The sequence below is a fragment of the Neolamprologus brichardi genome, chromosome 12 (genome assembly GCF_056152115.1).
Source record: "Neolamprologus brichardi isolate AB-2024 chromosome 12, ASM5615211v1, whole genome shotgun sequence".
Classification (NCBI taxonomy): domain Eukaryota; kingdom Metazoa; phylum Chordata; class Actinopteri; order Cichliformes; family Cichlidae; genus Neolamprologus; species Neolamprologus brichardi.
In genome coordinates, this window is record NC_142115.1 from 16,031,636 (window position 1) to 16,050,463 (window position 18,828).

Sequence of the window (18,828 nt, forward strand, 5' to 3'; positions counted from 1 at the left end):
TCTACTTGAAGTCCAGCTGTGGAGAAATGCATTAAAAAAAACGAATTTCTAGTTTTCCAAGCCAAAACATTGCTCCATGTGGACATTATGACTAAGACGGTCATGTAGGATGGATTTTAGGGCAGGCTTAGCTTGTGATTGACATGTCACAAACCAGCGTTTATTCTTCGATATTGCAGTCAGACTCCACTTCCTTCACTCCTCACCCCTCATGTGCTATTTGAAAAGAGGAACATGGTGATGTCAAAGACTCTCATCTCGAGGCTTCATCACAAAACTAACACATTGTTAACAAACATCATGGCTACATCCATCATTTAAATGGTGATAGCACAATATTCTGCAGAAATACCTTCACTGCCATTATTGAACTATTGAATTGAACGAGATATTTCTATATACTGCAACGTCATCAGTCGTAAGAAGCAAGTGCAGGTCTGTAATTTAATTGACATTTTGGAATCACTATACAATACCATCAACTTCAGCAATTTGTCACTACATATATATATATATTTTTTTTTTCTATATTTAAACAACTAAAATATCCATACAAAAAGAATGAAAGAAGAAAAAGAAAAAAAGAAAAGAAAAAGACGCAAAACAGGAAACAATAAATAAATAAATAAAAAATACACAAGGAAAAAGAAAAAGGAAAGAAAAATAAATAAATAAAAAAAATGTAGGGAGTGTGTTTTTGTTTCCATTAATATAACTAATATTTCCTCTAGTCTTCTACTAGTTAACAAAGTCAAAATCTAAAGCAAAAGCAAAAACTGGCCTGTAGTCCATCCATTTCTTCCATCGTGATACAAACAGGTCCCTCTGTAATTACAAGTCTGCAATTTGGTTGCTGTCACACACATTTTGGAGGTGTGGTGAGACCCTTTTGTTGAAGTGTGTCTCTGGAGATCTTCTCCCTGGAAACCATTCAGAAGGATGATGTGAATGGTGAACTTTTCGTGTCAGGGAATTGAAAGGGCAAAAATGAACTGCTGCCATGGATAGAAAAAGAGAGGGAGAAGAAAAGCAAGATGACAGGGTATGATAAGGTTGCATGGCATACTATTGTTGCTGTGTCAGTGATTCCTCAACTCTCCTTGACGAGGCAATGACCACGGTGGGCACGACGCGCATTATCTGCATATTTGGAGAGATAATATGTGTGGAAGCTGCCTGATTGAAGGAGTATCCTGACCTCAAAAACTCTCATTTCGATTGCTTCAGTTTGACTCGAGTTGAGTCTTTGCTATGCAGCCCGCCAAGGTCCTCTGAACTATAAGTGAGTTTGCCTGCACTGTCTGCTTTTGTCTAGATAAATTGCTACAAATAGAAAACAGGAGCTGACAGATTTTATTTTTTTTTGTAGATAAAATACCACACCATACACCACGGAGGGCTTCTCATTTATCGCAGTCTTGTAAATGCTATGCAGACAAGAACGCATGCACGGGTGACAAGAAAAATATATGATCAGAAGTCATCAAAATTGTAGCTTTAATAGGGCTTTTATTTATCGCTTCTTCTTCCTCACTGATCCACCCATCAACTCCTCACCGCTCTTTTCTCTCCATTTGATTTTGCAGAGAGGTGGAGGTGTTATGGCACTTCAGTAATACTTTCTGCAAAGCTTTTGGATCATCCTTGACATTTACTGTGAAAGAGCACTGCGAATTAGATTGAGGAGATGTTTTTCAGGTTACTTTGTCTATACTTTGTGCAGCTTGCCTTTCAGGCTTGTGCAGTAGAGTGGCAGAAACTCAGAAGTGAAATAACTGGCGCATGCACAGCTTCACGCTGAAACAGAAAGAAATGAAGCAAAAGAAAAAGGAGACAAAATGTTAAAAACATTAAAAAGACACGCGACCTCAAAATTACTGAAATAATTAATCAGATAGACTTGTGATTGTTATCATTAGTGCAGGATAGAGTAAAGGCATGCTTAAACACAAGGCATTGTGACTTGCCAAAGCAATATATAGCCTCTTAAAAATGAACATGCTTTGAGTCGCTCCCCTTATGGATTTGTCAGATTACTGGCATGGGTCCTGATCAAAGCTTTTTTAAACCCGCCTCTAAGCAGCCTCGCTCTGAATTCCTTCCGCTAATTTATCCTCGCTGAGACAGAGGAGGAGAGGAACAGAAGTGGAGCAAGAGAGGCAGACAGAAGTGTTTCAGAGATGCTCAGTCATGCCTCGGCAAAAACAGCTTCCATTAGCGCCCAGCTCATATTAGATTAGAGTTTTTCTGAATGCTGAAAGAAATTATAAGTCTTAATTTTTCATTTCCCTTCCTCTTTTTAGAGAAATCATTAGTGTTTTTTTTAATGGGTTAGGGTGCCATGTATTGATTTGATGAACAGGGCCCGACAGACAGTGAAATCTCTGCTGGCCTCTTGGTCTTAATTTATTTATTTTTTTGCATATTTGTCACATTTGCATGTTTTAGATCATCAAATTTCAATATCTGATAAAGATCATATTAATGTGATTGGCCAGTCATATTATGTGGTCATACTATAAATAGTAGCTGGTTATCTGGGTTTGATCAGTTGGATCGGGCAATGCCGTTTCTAAGAAGAAAAACAGCCAATCGGAAGCTTCTGCGGCAGGCCTGTAATCACACCTGTTTACCACCGAGTGAAATAACTGAACTTATGGGCCAAAATAATAACATACCAGTAATCCGTAGAGGAAAGGCTTCTGAAGAAATAATCCAGAGGCGATCTCTACAAAAGCACGAGTCAGCCAATTCAGACCCAGGCAGCAGGACATGACTCCTACCTGTAAAAGCTATGGAAGTCAGGTGAGGGATGCTAAGCTAGCAGCTACTATTTATAGTGTGACTATACAATCCGTTTGGCCATCAACCAGCAATTAGCAATGCAACGTTAAATCAAATATTCATTCTGCTACACATGGGAGAATGGTGAACTTTCCCAGGTGTGGCCAGCCTACCAAAATTACTCCAAGAGCGCATTGGTGACTCATCCAGGAGGTCACAAAAGAATCCAGAACAACATGTACAGAACTGCAGGCCTCACTTGCCTCAGTTAAGGTCAAAGTTCATGATTCAATAAACAGAAAAAGAGACTGGGCAAAAAAAAGGTGAAATCCACCGCTGACCAAAAAGAACACAAAGGTTCGCCTCACATTCCCCCCCCAAAATATCAATGATCCTCAAGATCAAATACTGCATTTTGCGTGTACTCGGGTTATTTATGTCTAATATTAAAATTAGTTTGAAGCCTGTAAGTGCGACAAAATATGCAGAAAAATACAAAATCAGGATCGATCAAACACTTTTTCACAGCCATGTACGTTTTAGCCCTGAATGTCAGCATTCAAGGTTTCTCCCAGAATTTGAAGGTAGAAGTGATACCCCTGTGGAAAACACATAAACCCAAACAAATAAAAAGCACTTTGATAAAACTGGTAAAATGCAACTTTTAAACCAACCTTGGCCATTTTTAGGTTAAAACCAACTTGAGGCTGGTCTTTGAACAGCATTGCAGCTTTGAGTTTGAGTCTGTTTGGTAGAGCTGGTTTATGTGACTTTGTTCTATTTCTGGACATTTCAAAGAGTTTTCCTGATTAATTACCCAGTAAATGTACAGTGGGATCAATCAGTCATCACTGCCTGCTGTGGGTCACACATCTCATCTTGTTATCAGTGTAGAAAGTAGCTAACTGTTTAAACATTCACCCTATTTAGACTTCGCCGTGTGATGTTTGCCTCTGCTGATTATCCCTGATGCTGAGGATTATATTTAATGGAACTATAATAATTTCTCATGACATTTGCTGGAATATTTCCTCCATAATATGCTCCAGGAAGCGTCAGAGTGTAATTGGTATGCTGACATCGATAAAGTTAAATAGCACGTATTCAGGCTACGTAAAGCATCTAATGAAACGGTTGCCAAATCTAGAATTAGGAAAACATATAATAGGGAGCTCTGTCTTTTTTTATGTAAATGTGGATGTATTTTTTTTATGTAAATTTTGTCATCTTTGATTTAGGATCTGTTGATCTGAAACCCGTGTTGCACCCTCGCTTTGAACTGTGGCTTTGAAGCTATTCCGTCTGATGCTGTGAGTCTGGGCTTTGAGGCTGAGTGTATCCTCCTATGTATCTCCTGGTTTAGCGGTGCTTGTGGCAATAATGATTGCGATAAAAGCCATTACCAGGGGCCCCGGGCCCACTGGGCTGCAGGTCTAGCTTTATTACTCTGACACCATAGGATGGTAATTACGCTACGTCTATGTTGCTACGGCAACGTGGAGGTTCTCCACAGCTAATGCAAAATTTATGTCAGGGGAGTGTGGCATTTTGTGCTTATACACATTGTTGCAGGCAAGCGTTGAGTATTGTATGTGTGCATGTGTGTCACTTCTGAGAGCTCATTTCAAAGACAGAGGCAAAATGCAGGAAGTTGACCCATTATTTGTAGTGTCCATTATTTCACCTCACTGGTTCCAGCCACACAGCTGGGTACTAATGCCTGATTTTAGGCTGGGCTGGAAACATTTCAAACAACAAACCACATCAGATGCTCTCAGCTTCTCTGAACTAAACTGATCCGATCACCCGGGGTGAATCATTTCATCAAAGTCTGCTTATATTACAGCGGTTTTTGGATTAGTTTCGTAAACTACGGCTTCTGTGATATACTGAATAAAATTACAATGTCTGTTACATACAGCTCTGAAAATCTTTCAGGCTGTAAAAGTTTCGCTAAAAGTTTCTCAACTTGATCCTGGATTGAATTAACGAATCAAAACTCTAGCCACAGAGAGTGCTGCAGAATGAGGCTTCAGGTTTAAGACAGCAGACTATTCCACGGCACTGGGGTGCAATGAGTGACTGTTCATTATAGTGGCTCCTGACACTGAGCCGTGTCTGCATTGCTCTGTTGACTCAGAAGATTAGATCGGCAAGCACTAAGGCTAATCTGGCATTTATAGATTTCTCTGAGCCTGCATTCATGTGTGTGTGTGTGTGTGTATGTGTGTGTGTGTGTGTGCACTAGCTCTCTTTTGAGCACTGAGCTGATGGGGACTTGTGGGCTTCAGGTATTACCAGATGGACCGATCTGTTGTCTCGAGATTGAGTGTGTCCCTTTAAAGAGAGAGAGGGAACACCAGATCACCTATGATACAAACAGATGTTGCAGATGGATCCTCCTCGCTCAGGTTCTCATGTGCACAAAGCGACCTTCTATTTTCTTACCTGCTGTTTTCTTTTCGTGATCTGACTGCAGTAAAAAGTCCGGAGACTTTATGTTTTTGGGTTGCCCGTATGTCCCATTTGTGTGACTGTGATATCTCTTATCACTGTGAAGGAGTTTCTTCAGATTTGGTGCAAATGTTCACTCAGGCTCAAGGAGAAACTGAGTACATGGTGGCTCAGAACAAGATATTTTTTGGGCGTTACTCATGGAGAATTACATTTATTCATATTTAGTAGGTGTAATAAAAACAAGAAAACACAAATATTTTATGAAATCTGTTAAGAACTTGTTCAAAAGTAAAAATTATATTGTTATTTTTTAGGTAAATAACAAACAGAATTGACATTTTTATACCCAAATATGATCCGGCACACTGGAAGTCAGAAATTAATCAAACGTTACATTAATAAACTTCATTTTTTCTGTTCAGTAATGCAAGTGTTTGGCATCTAAATCAATGATTTTCAATTTTTAGTATTAAAAATATCATTTCGGTTAAAGAGGTTGCACATACATGGTATATTAACCATTCCTGAAACATAAAAAATATTTTAGTAATTAACAATAATTTTAATTCTGAGCAGCTGTGGCATAAAACTTCTAATGTGTGCTGGGCTAATACATTTGGTAGGACTGAAAATTTCTAACTCTGGTGTTGTCACAGGAATAAATGGCGTTAATTTATATTTGAGTTTGTTTTTAGATGATGTAGCCCAGCAGAAGGCCACAGGTTTCCAGTATGATTCCACCATAGCCCAGATAACCTCTGACATACAGCAGGTCCTAATATAACTTTGATGCACATCACATGTTGACGTTGCATGTCTTTCATTGTAAAGCTTCCACCATTTCCCACCAATTTCAGCAACTTTTAGTTTAAAAACTTTAGCTTTTGCATGAGAAAAAACTGTGATGCACCTGCGGTTTGCAGTTTCTCTACATTCAGCAAGAAGTTGGAAGCCCTGCCAATTTAAACTAGGAGTGACAATCTGCTGCACAACTATGAAGTCTCAAAAATTCCTTTCACATACACCAAAATAAGTGGTCACACAATATTTCCACCCATTATATTTAATTATATTATGCCTTTAAATGCTATTTTTTTATTAGTACCCCTAAAAGAGTTAAAGATAGGGACTATAAAATGAGGTTGTTAAACACCAAATAAAAACACAGGTAATAACCTTCCTAGACTATTTTAACAGATTGAGATGAAAATTTATAATGATAGTTTGAATCCCTTCAGCGGCTTTTATGCATCCATATTCTTATCATATTGTCTCTCTGCCATGCCCTCTCTGGTTTCTGTCCATTACCCATTTTATTCACTCTCTGCTTTTATACTTCCCTCTCTAATTCTCCCTCAGAGGGGCTGCAGAGAAGTTCTCTCGCCATGTTCTTTGTCACACTTGTCTGCTTCATCGAACGTTAAAAAACTCCTCCAGATCTACTTTTTGAGGAACTTGAAGCTTAGCGATAGACATTTTTAGATCTGGGCTAGAATTTGATGTTTTTCATTGATTTATCGTGGAGTTTTTAACAGGTCTTCACCATATATCCAGTCTTCCTATACTCACTGCCCTCTGTGTAAAACTCTGACAGTGTGAAATCCCTAAAAACCTCAAACCACAAGGGCACAAACAAAAGCACATTTGGTTTACTGATGTACTTTCTATATTGAACTCGTGCTGAAAGGAAGATGTTGTATTGTTCATAGCTCCATGCTAGATTTTGGTCAAATTGAGCTGTGGTGCATGACGAGAGCAGGGAGGATTTCAGATCAGTCAGATGACAACATTTTTAATACAACATTTTTGCCAGGCAGATGCTTTTGATATACCAAGCACTTAAAAGAGGGTGAAAGCAACACAGAGGTAATCTGCTCTGCATATGAATGCCTCAAGCATGTGATGCATCAGATATACAGAATAGTCTTAGACAAAACATTTGGTCACATACCAAAACATACCACTGGTGTTAAGAGTGAAATTAATAAAGAGTAGCTGTTTATGTACTTGGGTTTGTAAGTACTTTATGGAGTAAGTACTCTGTCATCAATTGGATGTGCGTTACCGCCAAATAAGAATAATTCATCAGCATCAAAAACCTCTGACTATGTATGCATAATATTCACTTATTAGTTGGCATATTGAGGTACTACAGACCGACTCTTTCCCCAAAACCACAGATTTGAGTGCTGCTCTGTGTCATTTTGAAATTTATGCTACAGCTGGAATGACACGTATGCTCAAATACAATTCCTGATGTGCACATACACATTAATTCTTTCATGCAATTTGCATACACATTCTCACTGAACATGCTGCCTGCTTTAATTTAATTGCCAACTCAACTGAACTCTTTTTTTTAACCTTTACACACATGAAGTGACTGCTGTGGAATAAGAAATCCCCTTAGTTGTGTTTTGTTATATCATAGTTTAAAAGGCTTTTGGGAGGATCTTGTCACCATCTTCCTTGTAGCTTCTAATTAGTGCTTGCGCCGATCATTTAATGAAAGCCAAATTAATGAAAGACATTGTGTTGTCTTTTTATGCACTGGAGTTTATAGACAATTTTTCTTCCTCTGTATTTAAAAGTAGTGGAAAGAAATCTGCACTGAGTCTACTGAAAGTGTATGCAGTTTAGCATATATTTGACAATGCTTGTTTGTATACTGAAGCGATTTCAGCAAACTTTCACAACAACAACTAAAAAAAAATATGAATGTCTCATCCAGGGATGCTTTACAGTGAAAACTGTGAAAGTTGGCTGCTAAGAAAAGAAGAAATTAATCGTGTGTGTTTGGCGTATCGTGCATTTAAAAGCTGCTTTTCTTTTTGGCACACTTGATATGACACAATGCAGTGCAGCTACGGTGATATAAATTAAAGAATGCATTTAATGTACTGAGTGTAAGATGCAATATCTCACCCATAAACCTAATGATGCTTGTCCCTATTCTGCAAGCATGTAGTCGTGAGAGATTTTGTCTTTTTACTACATTCTATTATGGGTAATGTCAAATGCCACATAAATTATTTCTACTGCAGAGAAAAGAGGATTGACTCTCGCTGTTCCTCTTTTACTAACTCACAGCATGCAGCAATGTGCGCTAAACTAAAAGGCTGAATTTAACTCGAGCAGCGACTGTTTAAGTTCTTTGTACCTCTCAACTCCATCATTAATTGCTTTATTCCATCTTTTCCCCTAGTCCCTTCATTCCCATACAGTTTTCAACAATGGATTTTGTATTACATCCCTGTCATATCTATTTATCCATTCATCCCCACCTTCATATAAATGTTTCTTTTTCTGCTTTCACAGCTGTCCTATTAGTGTTGCTTGTGTATCTTCTACGACAGCGGTCCCCAATCTTTTTTGCGCCACGGACCGGTTTATGCCCGACAATATTTTCATGGACCGGCCTTTAAGGTGTCGCGGATAAATACAACAAAATAAAACTAGTACCGGTACCGAAAAAAAGAAAATTTATTCATAACACACGTGAAAAGACCAAGGAAAACCAAGTAAACGATAAAAACGATAAAATAACGCTGAAAACCGATAAAAACCCTGAAAACTATACATTTCACACCTGAGCCTCAACTCTCGCGGCCCGGTACCAAACGACTCATGGACCGGTACAGCGGTCCCCAACCCCCGGTCCGAGGCCCGGGAGTTGGGGACCGCTGTTCTACGAGACATTTAGCTCTTAGTCCCAACTCTCCAACTTAGCTGTTACAAGTAACGTAAAGGTTCAGGGTCACATAATGCAAAAATCACAGCTTAGTGCATTTAGGCATGTAGACATCGTCAAGACGAAGTTTGTTTTAATGCTTGGTATCAAAAGTGGGAAGACTGTCATTTGAATGTGGTATTAGATGGGCTGAAAGCATGGATCCATCCCGTCAATGTCAATGGTTGTTGATGGTGTAAGGGGGTGGGGGAGATTTTCCTGACACACGTTTCACCCCTTATTACCAGTATGCCACAGCTTACCAAAATATTATTGCTGACCATTTCCTTCCCTTTATGATCAAAGTATATCCATCTTCTGATGACTGCCTCTAGCAGGGTAACACACCATGTCACAAAGCTCAGATCATCTCAAACTGGTTTCTTGAACTTGACAATGAGTGCACTCTACTCAAATGGCCTCCACAGTCAGCAGGTCTCAAACCAATAGAGCACCTTTGGGATGTGGTGGAACGGAAGATTCATGTATGTGCAAGAGCTGTGTGATGCTGTCATGTCAGTATGGAGTAAAATTGATGAGGAATGTTTCCAGCAGCCTGTCAAATATAAGCTATGAAGAATTAAGGCGGGTCAAAAGGCAAAAGGGGCTCCTAAGTGATACTAGCAAGGTGTAACTAATGAAGTGGCCAGTGAGTGTAAATCCCAGCCAAACATTATGGCGTTATTCCATCCTGGAAGAGTCTATGGTACATGAATTGGACCATAGACTCTGCAGTAAGTTAAAAAAGAAAAAGAAAAAATAAGCTTGTTTTCACGAGTCACGAGTCATCTGTTTGGGTAAAAACATAGCTTCCATGTTGAGTTAAATAAACAATCAACAGATTTTCTAGAGCAGAACAACATATTTTCTATTGTGTGTGTGAAGATTTTCTTCTTCACATGATTTCTTTCAGGGCAGCACGGTGGCACGGTGGTTAGCACTGTTGCCGCACAGCAGGAAGGTCCTGAGTTCAATTCCAACATCATGCCGGGGTCTTTCTGTGTGGAGTTTGCATGTTCTCCCCGTGTTTGCGTGGGTTCCCCCCAGGTACTCTGGCTTCCTCCCACCGTCCAAAGACATGCAGCTTGTGGGGATAGGTTAATTGGATAATCCAAATTGTCACTAGGTGTGAATGTGCAAATGAAAGTGAGTGCGAATAGTTGTCTGTCTCTGTGTGTTGGCCCTGCGACAGACTGGCGACCTGTCCAGGGTGTACCCCGCCTCTCGCCCTATGACAGCTGGGATAGGCTCCAGCGCCCCCCGCGACCCTGAAAAGGATAAGCGGAAGCGAATGGATGGATGGATGGAAGCTTGTTTTCAGTAGCCAGAATGAGCATGCTAGCAATCAAGCTAGCATTAGCTGCTAATTTAATTTGTGACTGCACACAATTTATCTCATTTTTTTGAGCAAATTTGACTCGTTGTTGCTGTGATAAAAAGAATTTAAAGTTTGATGAGTCATTTTAAGAACAGAAAGCTGAGCTACTTTTGACATTTACCAGTTTTATTACACATCTGAGGACTCTCCTCAAATAAAGATTCATGTTCAGGTAAATTGGTTTTGGCAGGTGCTGTCCATAAGCTGATGAATCTAAATAATAAACGGGATCTTTGTTGACCTGAAATAACATTATGCTAAGCTGTGATAAGGCGGTTGCTACCTGAACAGTCCCTACAGGTCATTATTCTTAATCAGTGCCATCTTCTCACTCTGTTACCTTTGGCTTATCCGATAATGTTTATCAACAGCAGTTTGGACCTGCCAATAATATTTAGCAGCACTGCTCGAGGCAAAAATACCAGAGATGAAATATGCAGCGCTGATTTTAGGGGATGTGAAGACAGATATGCAACACATTTTGAGTCAGCTAATATCAGTTTAAGAGGGATAGTAACCTATTGCATATGTGTTAGAAAACCACCTGCAGTAGAGTGTGAATATTTAAGTGACTAGCTTGTGAGTGATGGCGAGTGGAGAATGGAGAATTTCCCCCAAATGTGGAGAAAAGAACACATTTTGAGAGCAGTGGTGTGAATGTGTGTGAGCTTGTGTACGTGCGGTTCCATCCCACAGGCTAATAATCATTGCTTCTCTCCAGATGGAGGAGTGTACCCAACTCAGCAGAAGTCTTCCTGCCTCTTCGGGGCAAAGACAGTGGGGAGGGGGGGGGGGGGGTGTAGTAGTGTGTGTGTGTGTGTGTGTGTTTGAGTGCATATAATGTGAAATACTGAACTGTCATTTACTGAAAAACCTCCAGGACATGAGTATCTCACGGAGAAGAAGGATGGGAAGCCAAACTAGAAAGTGGCTTTGTTGACACATACCTTCACTTAACAGTGCCTTAGTGTGCACATCTTTATTGTGAGTCCAGTACTATATATAATTTGTTGCCATCATTGATCCAGAACTGAACTGCGACCCTCATTTTCTGTCCTCACAGAGAAAGAAAGCTGCTGCAACAAGAAGTGAGATCCTGTTTTGCCTCATCATTGCATAAATACAATCACAGTTACCGTAGTTAGTTGGTTAATATGAGGGGAGGATGCTTTTTCCCAATATTGTAGTTTGTAACTGTATTACAGTTCCAGTTCTAAAACCTGGAAGACCAAGTAAAACTGAGACAAACCTTCAGAAGAAAGTAAATTTCCTTAATTTATTCCAGCCTTCATACTAACCTTTCAGTCTTCTGTTCTCATTTGGCTCAAGCGGGAACTTTATGGAATAAAGTTTAATGGTAGGTTGAACAAGAGGGACACAGTTGTACAATCTATGTTTTGTTTGAACTTGATGGTGGTGGTATTGTTTATATGCACTCCTCTTCATGCACTCCACCTCGAAGCCTCTTGAGTCTGTGCATCACTGTGCATTGTGATTTCTGAGAGGTTTTTGTTTACTTCCTCACCACTGTATGAAAAAGTGGTATGCTTCCCTCTGTTTATTTACTGCACAGATTGTGTGGTTACTTTTTCTCCTTGCTTGAATACAAATACAGAACTAACAACGTACAGCTTTATCTCTTATTCACACTGAACCTGGAAAAGGTGGATTTTAATACTTTTGCTGCATATAAATTGATTAAGCTAAAAAAAAAAAAAAATTTTACAAGTTGGTAACTCTGTAAATCTGCAACTGCTCTTTGAACATGCCTCGCTTGAACAAGAGATCTCAATGAGCACTTTAAAAGCACTTTAAAATAATTATATTGATAATAACATGCAGGAACTCAAGTGTATTGCCATTAATCCCCTGACTTCAGTTACATAATGTTTTATAGAAGAAAGTACCTCTACAAACATTATGCAAAGCTATCTAATCTCATTCACTGAGCAACATTTATTGATATTCACTCCTTTTACAAGCACTTTTTGCACAATACCAGCACAAAGGATTTATTTTTCCAGTGTGTGACGAGCAGCTCTGGGCTTTGGCTGAATGACAGGTGGAAATGGGCTTCTCTCACACTCCTGTCACAGTGCTGACTGGTGATGTCAAAAGGGCTACCTGTGGCAGAGATGTCCCTGAGAATAAATGGGTTACAGAACACCCACTCAGTGCTATTACTACCACTGCTTGTGGGTTGTGATGAAATGATTCAATCAGCAGCGCACTCACATTTACCCATGCTTGCTTATACATAATACCACCTAAAATCACATCTACAAGCACTAAAACACGACGATTTAGGCTGGCACATTAGTCATGCTGTGTCTACAGAGCAGCATCTGATGCCAGTATATTGTGTTATTTCTCTATATAAAAAAGAAACCGTGCTGACCTTAGTTTATACTTCTCTGGACATAAGTTGCCTCATAAAACTCCTATATCGCGCTAAATCTAAAAATGTGAGAGATATTTATTGTTTGCCTTCACAATCTGATACAAGCGCTCAGTGCTGAAGGACTTAAGTGATTCACAGTAAATTGCCTTCTTCGTCTTGCCAAGTTAAGTTCCCACTGGGAGAAATGAATCACTGCGAGAGAATTAAATCTCGTCTTGTCTGGTCCTCTCCTGTGCCAGAGCTATAATACCTTTTTAACGTCACGATAATTAGTGTAGCCATGCAGAATTAGAGGATGAAACAAACAAGACGCTCTCTGTTGTGTGTGTTGAACAGCTGCCCTCTTTTGGTAGCACTGTGCACTCTCCCTTTATCTTCAGAAAGATAAGACTCAACTTCCTCCTCCTAGCATCCTTAGATGTTTAGTAATTTAAAAAAAAGAGGCAGATAGTCTTGTTCAGTTGCAGTAAAATAGCAGACATTTTCAGCGGTTCAGTTGAGTTAGGGGAGTACAAGTGATGTGTTTGGATGCTGGGTATGAGATGGGTATTGTGCATTAGAAGGTTGCCATCTAGAGGCAGGATACAGACAGTACATGGGTCTGAACTCAGCTGTGTTGGTTGAATCATTTCATGAGATGAGATGAAGAAGCGTGTGAAGCGAGAGGGCTAGAGGGGAAAAGACACTCTTTGCCTTCCTGTACTACAGCCTCCTTACTGCCTCACAAGCACAACTGCACACACAGGCGTAAACACACACGTGTACAGTTGATAGACAGATACCTCAGAGGTCTCGGCAGTCCTCAGGGCAGCCAGTGGTCGGTGACGTGGACGCGCTTAATGTCAGTGCTTAACTGTCAGGATGAAACACCTACTAACCGGGAGCTGGTGACTCAAGAGAATAGTTAGTCATAACTAAATTTAAAAGAGCAAGGTGTTCTCTACCGTCAGGGATGTATTTAATTCATGCCAGCGACATGCACTTTAAAACAAATTGTGACAGTGTGTCATTTGTGTTTGCTCATATTGTTTGACCTTTAATTTAGGAGAAGAAATGAAAACCTGTGACTTTTTTTTTCTCTGTTTTGCTTTCAGTGTACCCTCAACAGTATTTCCTGCTTCACTGAATGCTTTACTTTCATGTGAGCCTCCTTTTACCCCTAGGTTCTCCTTTTCAAAAGCTTGAAAGCAAGGCAGACTGCTCCCTTGCCAATTATATATATACATATGTATCCTGTGTCCACATTAAAAGATGCCGCTCTTACTTACTTTACCCGCACTGTACACATACATTTGAAAAGTCTCGGCTCATCCGTGCTGCACAGTTACTCTCAGGCATTTTGACGCCGATCAGGTATAGTCATTAATTTGAGACATTTTTAAACAATGACAACATGCAGCACATCAAACACGAGGCGTGATGCTATGTCATCAACACCTCTGAAGCCTTTATGCTTTATTTTCCCTCTCACACTTATTCAACCAGTCCAAACCTGTCAATTCGGTCGCAAAGAGAACTGTTAATTTTAGTCATATCTTCTGTTTTGACAAGCTTTTAGGTGTTTGAGCTGCGCGCATCAGCAATTAGCTGGAGACAAGCAGTCCTGATTGTCCAGAAATAGAAGAGATGAGGCAAAAATAGATGTCTCTTTCTATTTATTTATTTATCTTTGTCAGTGTGCTTCACAAAAGCTGCACTTCACTGATAAGATTTTCTATTGTCAATCTGCTTTCGATTGCTGCAGCTCTATAGATTAGTGATGTGAACCAGTGGCTTTGACACAGTGCAGCTCTCCCTCAGCTCCGAGACAATGAGAGTAATCAATTAGCCTTTAATCAAAGCCCATAAGGATTTTGTAGAAATGACAAATATCGTACGTGTTGTGTAAAATATCCACAGACATTTACACCAAAGATGCTGAACCAATGTAAAATGCAGATTTCATATTATAAGTTGTAAACTCGTTAGTATATCAGCGGGGACCGTCACTTGAGAAGTCTCTGTTGCACTGATCACAGGGATCAGTCATCAGTAGTTTGTAATGAACTTAACGATCTTGTTGAAGATTTTGTTTTTAAGCTCACATCATCCAAAAAAAGAAAAAAAAATCCTACTTTCTTCTCATAGACTGAATACGATAAACAAATTAGCTTACACTATTAGTATAATTGCAGCATAACATTTATGCCAATACATCAAAATGAAGAAAATGAAATGTATCAAACCCAGAGGGAGGCGTGTTGGGACGCTGCGAGGCGTTAAAAATGAGTTTATGCAATACGACAGTCACATCAGCGTTCCTCTCTTTAACATTGTTTTCAAGCCACTTTAGAGATTTTTGTGCGCAAACATGATGCCTGACATGTGAATTCCTAAGTAGGTCGTACTCCCCTCCACAGCCGCAGAGCCAAGTTGCTCAGTGTGCTTCCATCTTCAAGCTCCATCTGAATTCACTCAGATTTCACTTCATCCATTTCCCCTTTTACCACCATACAGTTCCCTCTCTTCCCATTTTCTCCATCTTGTTTCCTCTGTGTGTCTTTCCATCCTTCCTCTTTTTTTATTTCTCTTGTCTTTTTTGTTCACCCCCATGCACAGAACCAACCTCCTTCTCCTGCATGGCGCCCCCTCCTATCTCCATAGTTTCAATTTCATCTTGTTCATCAGTTTTATTGGATTTTAATTGGTTTTCCCCTTTGTCTCTCTCCCTCTCTTCCTCTCCCTCTTTCTCCCTGACACTCTCTCTCTTCCATTCTCTCTGTTTTCATCTTGGAGACAGTGGTGTGCATGCAGCCTCAAATCTAAGTCACTGCCTGTCAGGCTGCTCCGTTTATGCGCTCTGCGACTCTCTTTTCCTCTCCTCTCTCCTCAGTGCTGTGCTGCACTGCATTCCTCGTCTCTCCTCTGCCCACATCTCCATCTCTCCTCATTCTCGTTCTCTTTTCCCTCTTCCTCTACCTGCATCTCTCTCACCCTATGCGCTCTTCTCCCTGTTGTGCATTGCTGCGCTCTGCTCCGCGGTTTGGGAAAATACTCTACCATCTCGTTTTTTTCGCGCCAGAGCTGAGTGCACTTCAGCTACTGGTGGAAGAGGAATTAGATGCTCATGGAGCTCCAGGTTTGACTTCCCTTGGATTCCTTGGATCTGTGTGAGCTGGAGAGGAGGAGAGGGCAGGAAGGGAAGGAGAAAGGGGGCAGAAAGCTGCTCAGGTGAGAGCTTCGTGTGCTTGTGGAAGTAAAGGCTTAAAGGTGGTGGTGCTGGTGACGTTGGTTGGGGTTAGTGGCTGATGGTTGTCCGTCAAGGGTCATGCCCTGGGACTTGCGTGCTTTTCGGCAGTTGGAGTTGGAGACCCTCTCCCATTTTTGTCCCCCTTGTGGGGTAACATTGATCCTGGTGCCGGGAAAAACTGCCGGGCACCAGTGGCTGAACCGTGAAGAGTGGACACCATGAACCAGCTGGATGCACCGCGGCCACTGAACTGGACCATCAGAAAACTGTGCCATGCAGCCTTCCTACCATCTGTACGCCTGCTAAAGGTAAAAGAACATGAAATTTAAAAAATAGATGCCTGGAGAGATTTTGTTAAATATGTCATGCAGTCCTCCTGCTATCCTGATGCTTTTCCAAAAGAACATAAGTAGAAAGAGGTGTGAGGGCACAAAATGAATGCTGAAGAAGCCGCTGCGCTTTTTGGTGCATACATCAGTGGATGCAATGCAGTCATTAAGAAGTAATAGAGGGGATAATGTTGTTAAAAATGAAGAGAAGTGTGGCAAGCTGCCGGTGTAACACTCTTAGAGGGAAGCTTAAAGGTTTTGGAAGTAGATGGCTGTGCAAAGTGGATGCGCAAAGAGTGGAGGATAAAAATGGAGATGGGAAAAGCGAGAGCATGATGCTACAGAGGCACGGATGAGAGAGTGGGATGGAGAAATTAAAGAAGTGTGATAAAAGAGAAAATGCAAATAATTTAATTTTTTTTTTTGCTGATAGCCAAAAAAAGAGAGAAAGAAACCGAGAGAAAGAGGAGGAGATGGAAAGACATCAGAGAGGGATCCAGTCTTAAAATAGCAAGAGGGTTACACAGAGGGTGAAGGTGGAAGCATGAAATGTCGACATAAAGTGAGCGAGAAAAGGGGATGTGAGAAGGGAAAAGAAAAGGTGGATGACAAACTGAGGAGGCATGTAACGAGTTAAGAGAGGATTTGTGGGAATGGGTGAGCGGGAATGTAAAATTGGAGGTGGCAGACATGACTGAGGAGCTTTAGCAAAGAAGTGACAACAGAAGACAGATTTTAAAATTCATTCTGCCATGTACCTCGATGTAAAGAAGTTAGAATTAACCAGGTTTATTTGTTTTTTGTGAACAAGTGTAAATTCATCTATGTGCCTGAGCATGTGTGGCTGCCTTTGTGTAAGTGTGATTTGTAGCCTCTGCAAATCTACAGTGCAGTCTTTATAACGCTTGCTTACCAACATTTGTTACCTAAATCCTATTTTTTATGCACTTCTGTGCTTTCATAAGCCAGTTACAGGCACTCTGTAAGATGGTCTATTGTCAGAGGTATTGAATGGCTCTTCTTCAATGTCCTTTGATCTAGCTTTATCAAAGTGTCTCACACAACAGTATTGCTGTGATGTTGAACCACACAGCCAGAAAAATCATTGTATGTGCATTAGGATGTTTTGTGTGTGTGTTTTAGCATGTGTTGTGAAACTTTACATGGGTTTAGGTTTAGACAATTTTATTTCAAGAGTGAAAACACTCCAAACATCAGTGAACTGATACAAATGTTTTTGGTGGAACATTTCTTCTTATTCGTGGAAACACTTGCCAAATAGATTTTTAGACTCAAGAGTTTCACTTCTGGATTGGAAGAAATAATATTTTACCCACCTGAGCTTTATCTGGCTGTAGCAGAGGATGGAAAGTGAGACTTTTTGAATTTCGTGTAACAAAGGATTCCTTGGGTCATCCTAAAGCTAATCAGGACATATTTTTATCTTATAAAGCACAGACTGTATGTGAAAGATCCAAGTAACCACCCGGGCTTAAAAAAACCCCCATTTCTTTCTAATGACCAGCAGGGGCGCTCTTCTGGTTCCAAGAAGAAGTCTGATTGTAAAGAAATCTTTGAGGAAGTGATTTTAATTCCTACTGGATTTGTTACCCCAGTTAACATGTTCCAGATGAGTTTATGGTCTCAAGATTGAGTTTCAGATCTTTTTAAATACAGCATGATATTCATTTTTGCACACATTTAGTGCAAAATAGATGATAAACTTTAGAGTTGGTGAGTTTTCAGTCATTTTCACCCATAATATTTAGTTTTAATCTCAAAATGATGACAGCCAAAATGCCGAACTCAAGGCTTCTTATTTGTAGTCCACAAACCAATAGTTGATGTTGTGGTGGCACTGTATGTCTTTCATACAAAGATCCTTCGTATGTACACTTAAGAATTACCTTCTCGATATTTTGTACAAAGTGCCTCACTTTGAGTGGATCTTTGCTTCAGGATGACTCCTATAAATAGTGCTGCTTTTGAGCAGCTGAGTTTTCATTTTTGAGGTTATGTTTACAGGCATCAACAGACACAGCTGATCCTTTTGCCTCACCTGTACTGGCACCATGGATGAAGCTATACTACAGATGATTACGGTTCCTGCAACTACTGAAACAGTTTATGTGAATCCTCCCAGGGAGACATCAGGATGTCAGTATGAAATTAACCTAATAACCTTTTATTATTGTTGGAAATTTCTGCTTGGCAAGCACTTTCCTTGCAGGCCTCTCTAACTGACCTGCCCCCTGCTGCTAAATGCATACTTAAATTCATGTGTGTGTGACTACAATTTTTATAGGCTGCCAGAGGTGTCTCCAAGATGCAACTGACAAATGTGTGGGCACAGTGGTGTTTATGCATAGGTGTATAAACATATAGTTATCGACACTGCAGCAAACAGGTACTAGTGCTGGGTTGTGTGAACAGCGAGTGGGATTGACCATGGACCATTTTTCCATATGAAGCTTCCCTCTTACCTCTAGTCTTTCCATGCACAGGCGTACTCTTTCAGTG

General features: G+C 40.3%; 1 protein-coding gene across 5 annotated transcripts in view; it reads left to right on the plus strand.

Moving 5' to 3' along the window:
• Positions 1 to 18,828, plus strand: part of trpm3 (transient receptor potential cation channel, subfamily M, member 3) — a 142,308-nt gene that overhangs the window by 11,679 nt on the left and 111,801 nt on the right. For 4 of the 5 annotated variants that reach the window (XM_087849046.1, XM_087849048.1, XM_087849047.1 and 1 more), the window contains exon 1: positions 15,190 to 16,287. The exons of the other annotated variant lie outside the window; for it this stretch is intronic. In XM_087849046.1, coding sequence (XP_087705172.1) covers positions 16,198 to 16,287 — 90 coding nt within the window. In that variant the 5' untranslated portion in view covers positions 15,190 to 16,197. Of the gene's footprint in view, positions 1 to 15,189; positions 16,288 to 18,828 lie in introns of those variants that run through there. 5 annotated transcript variants of the gene reach the window in all.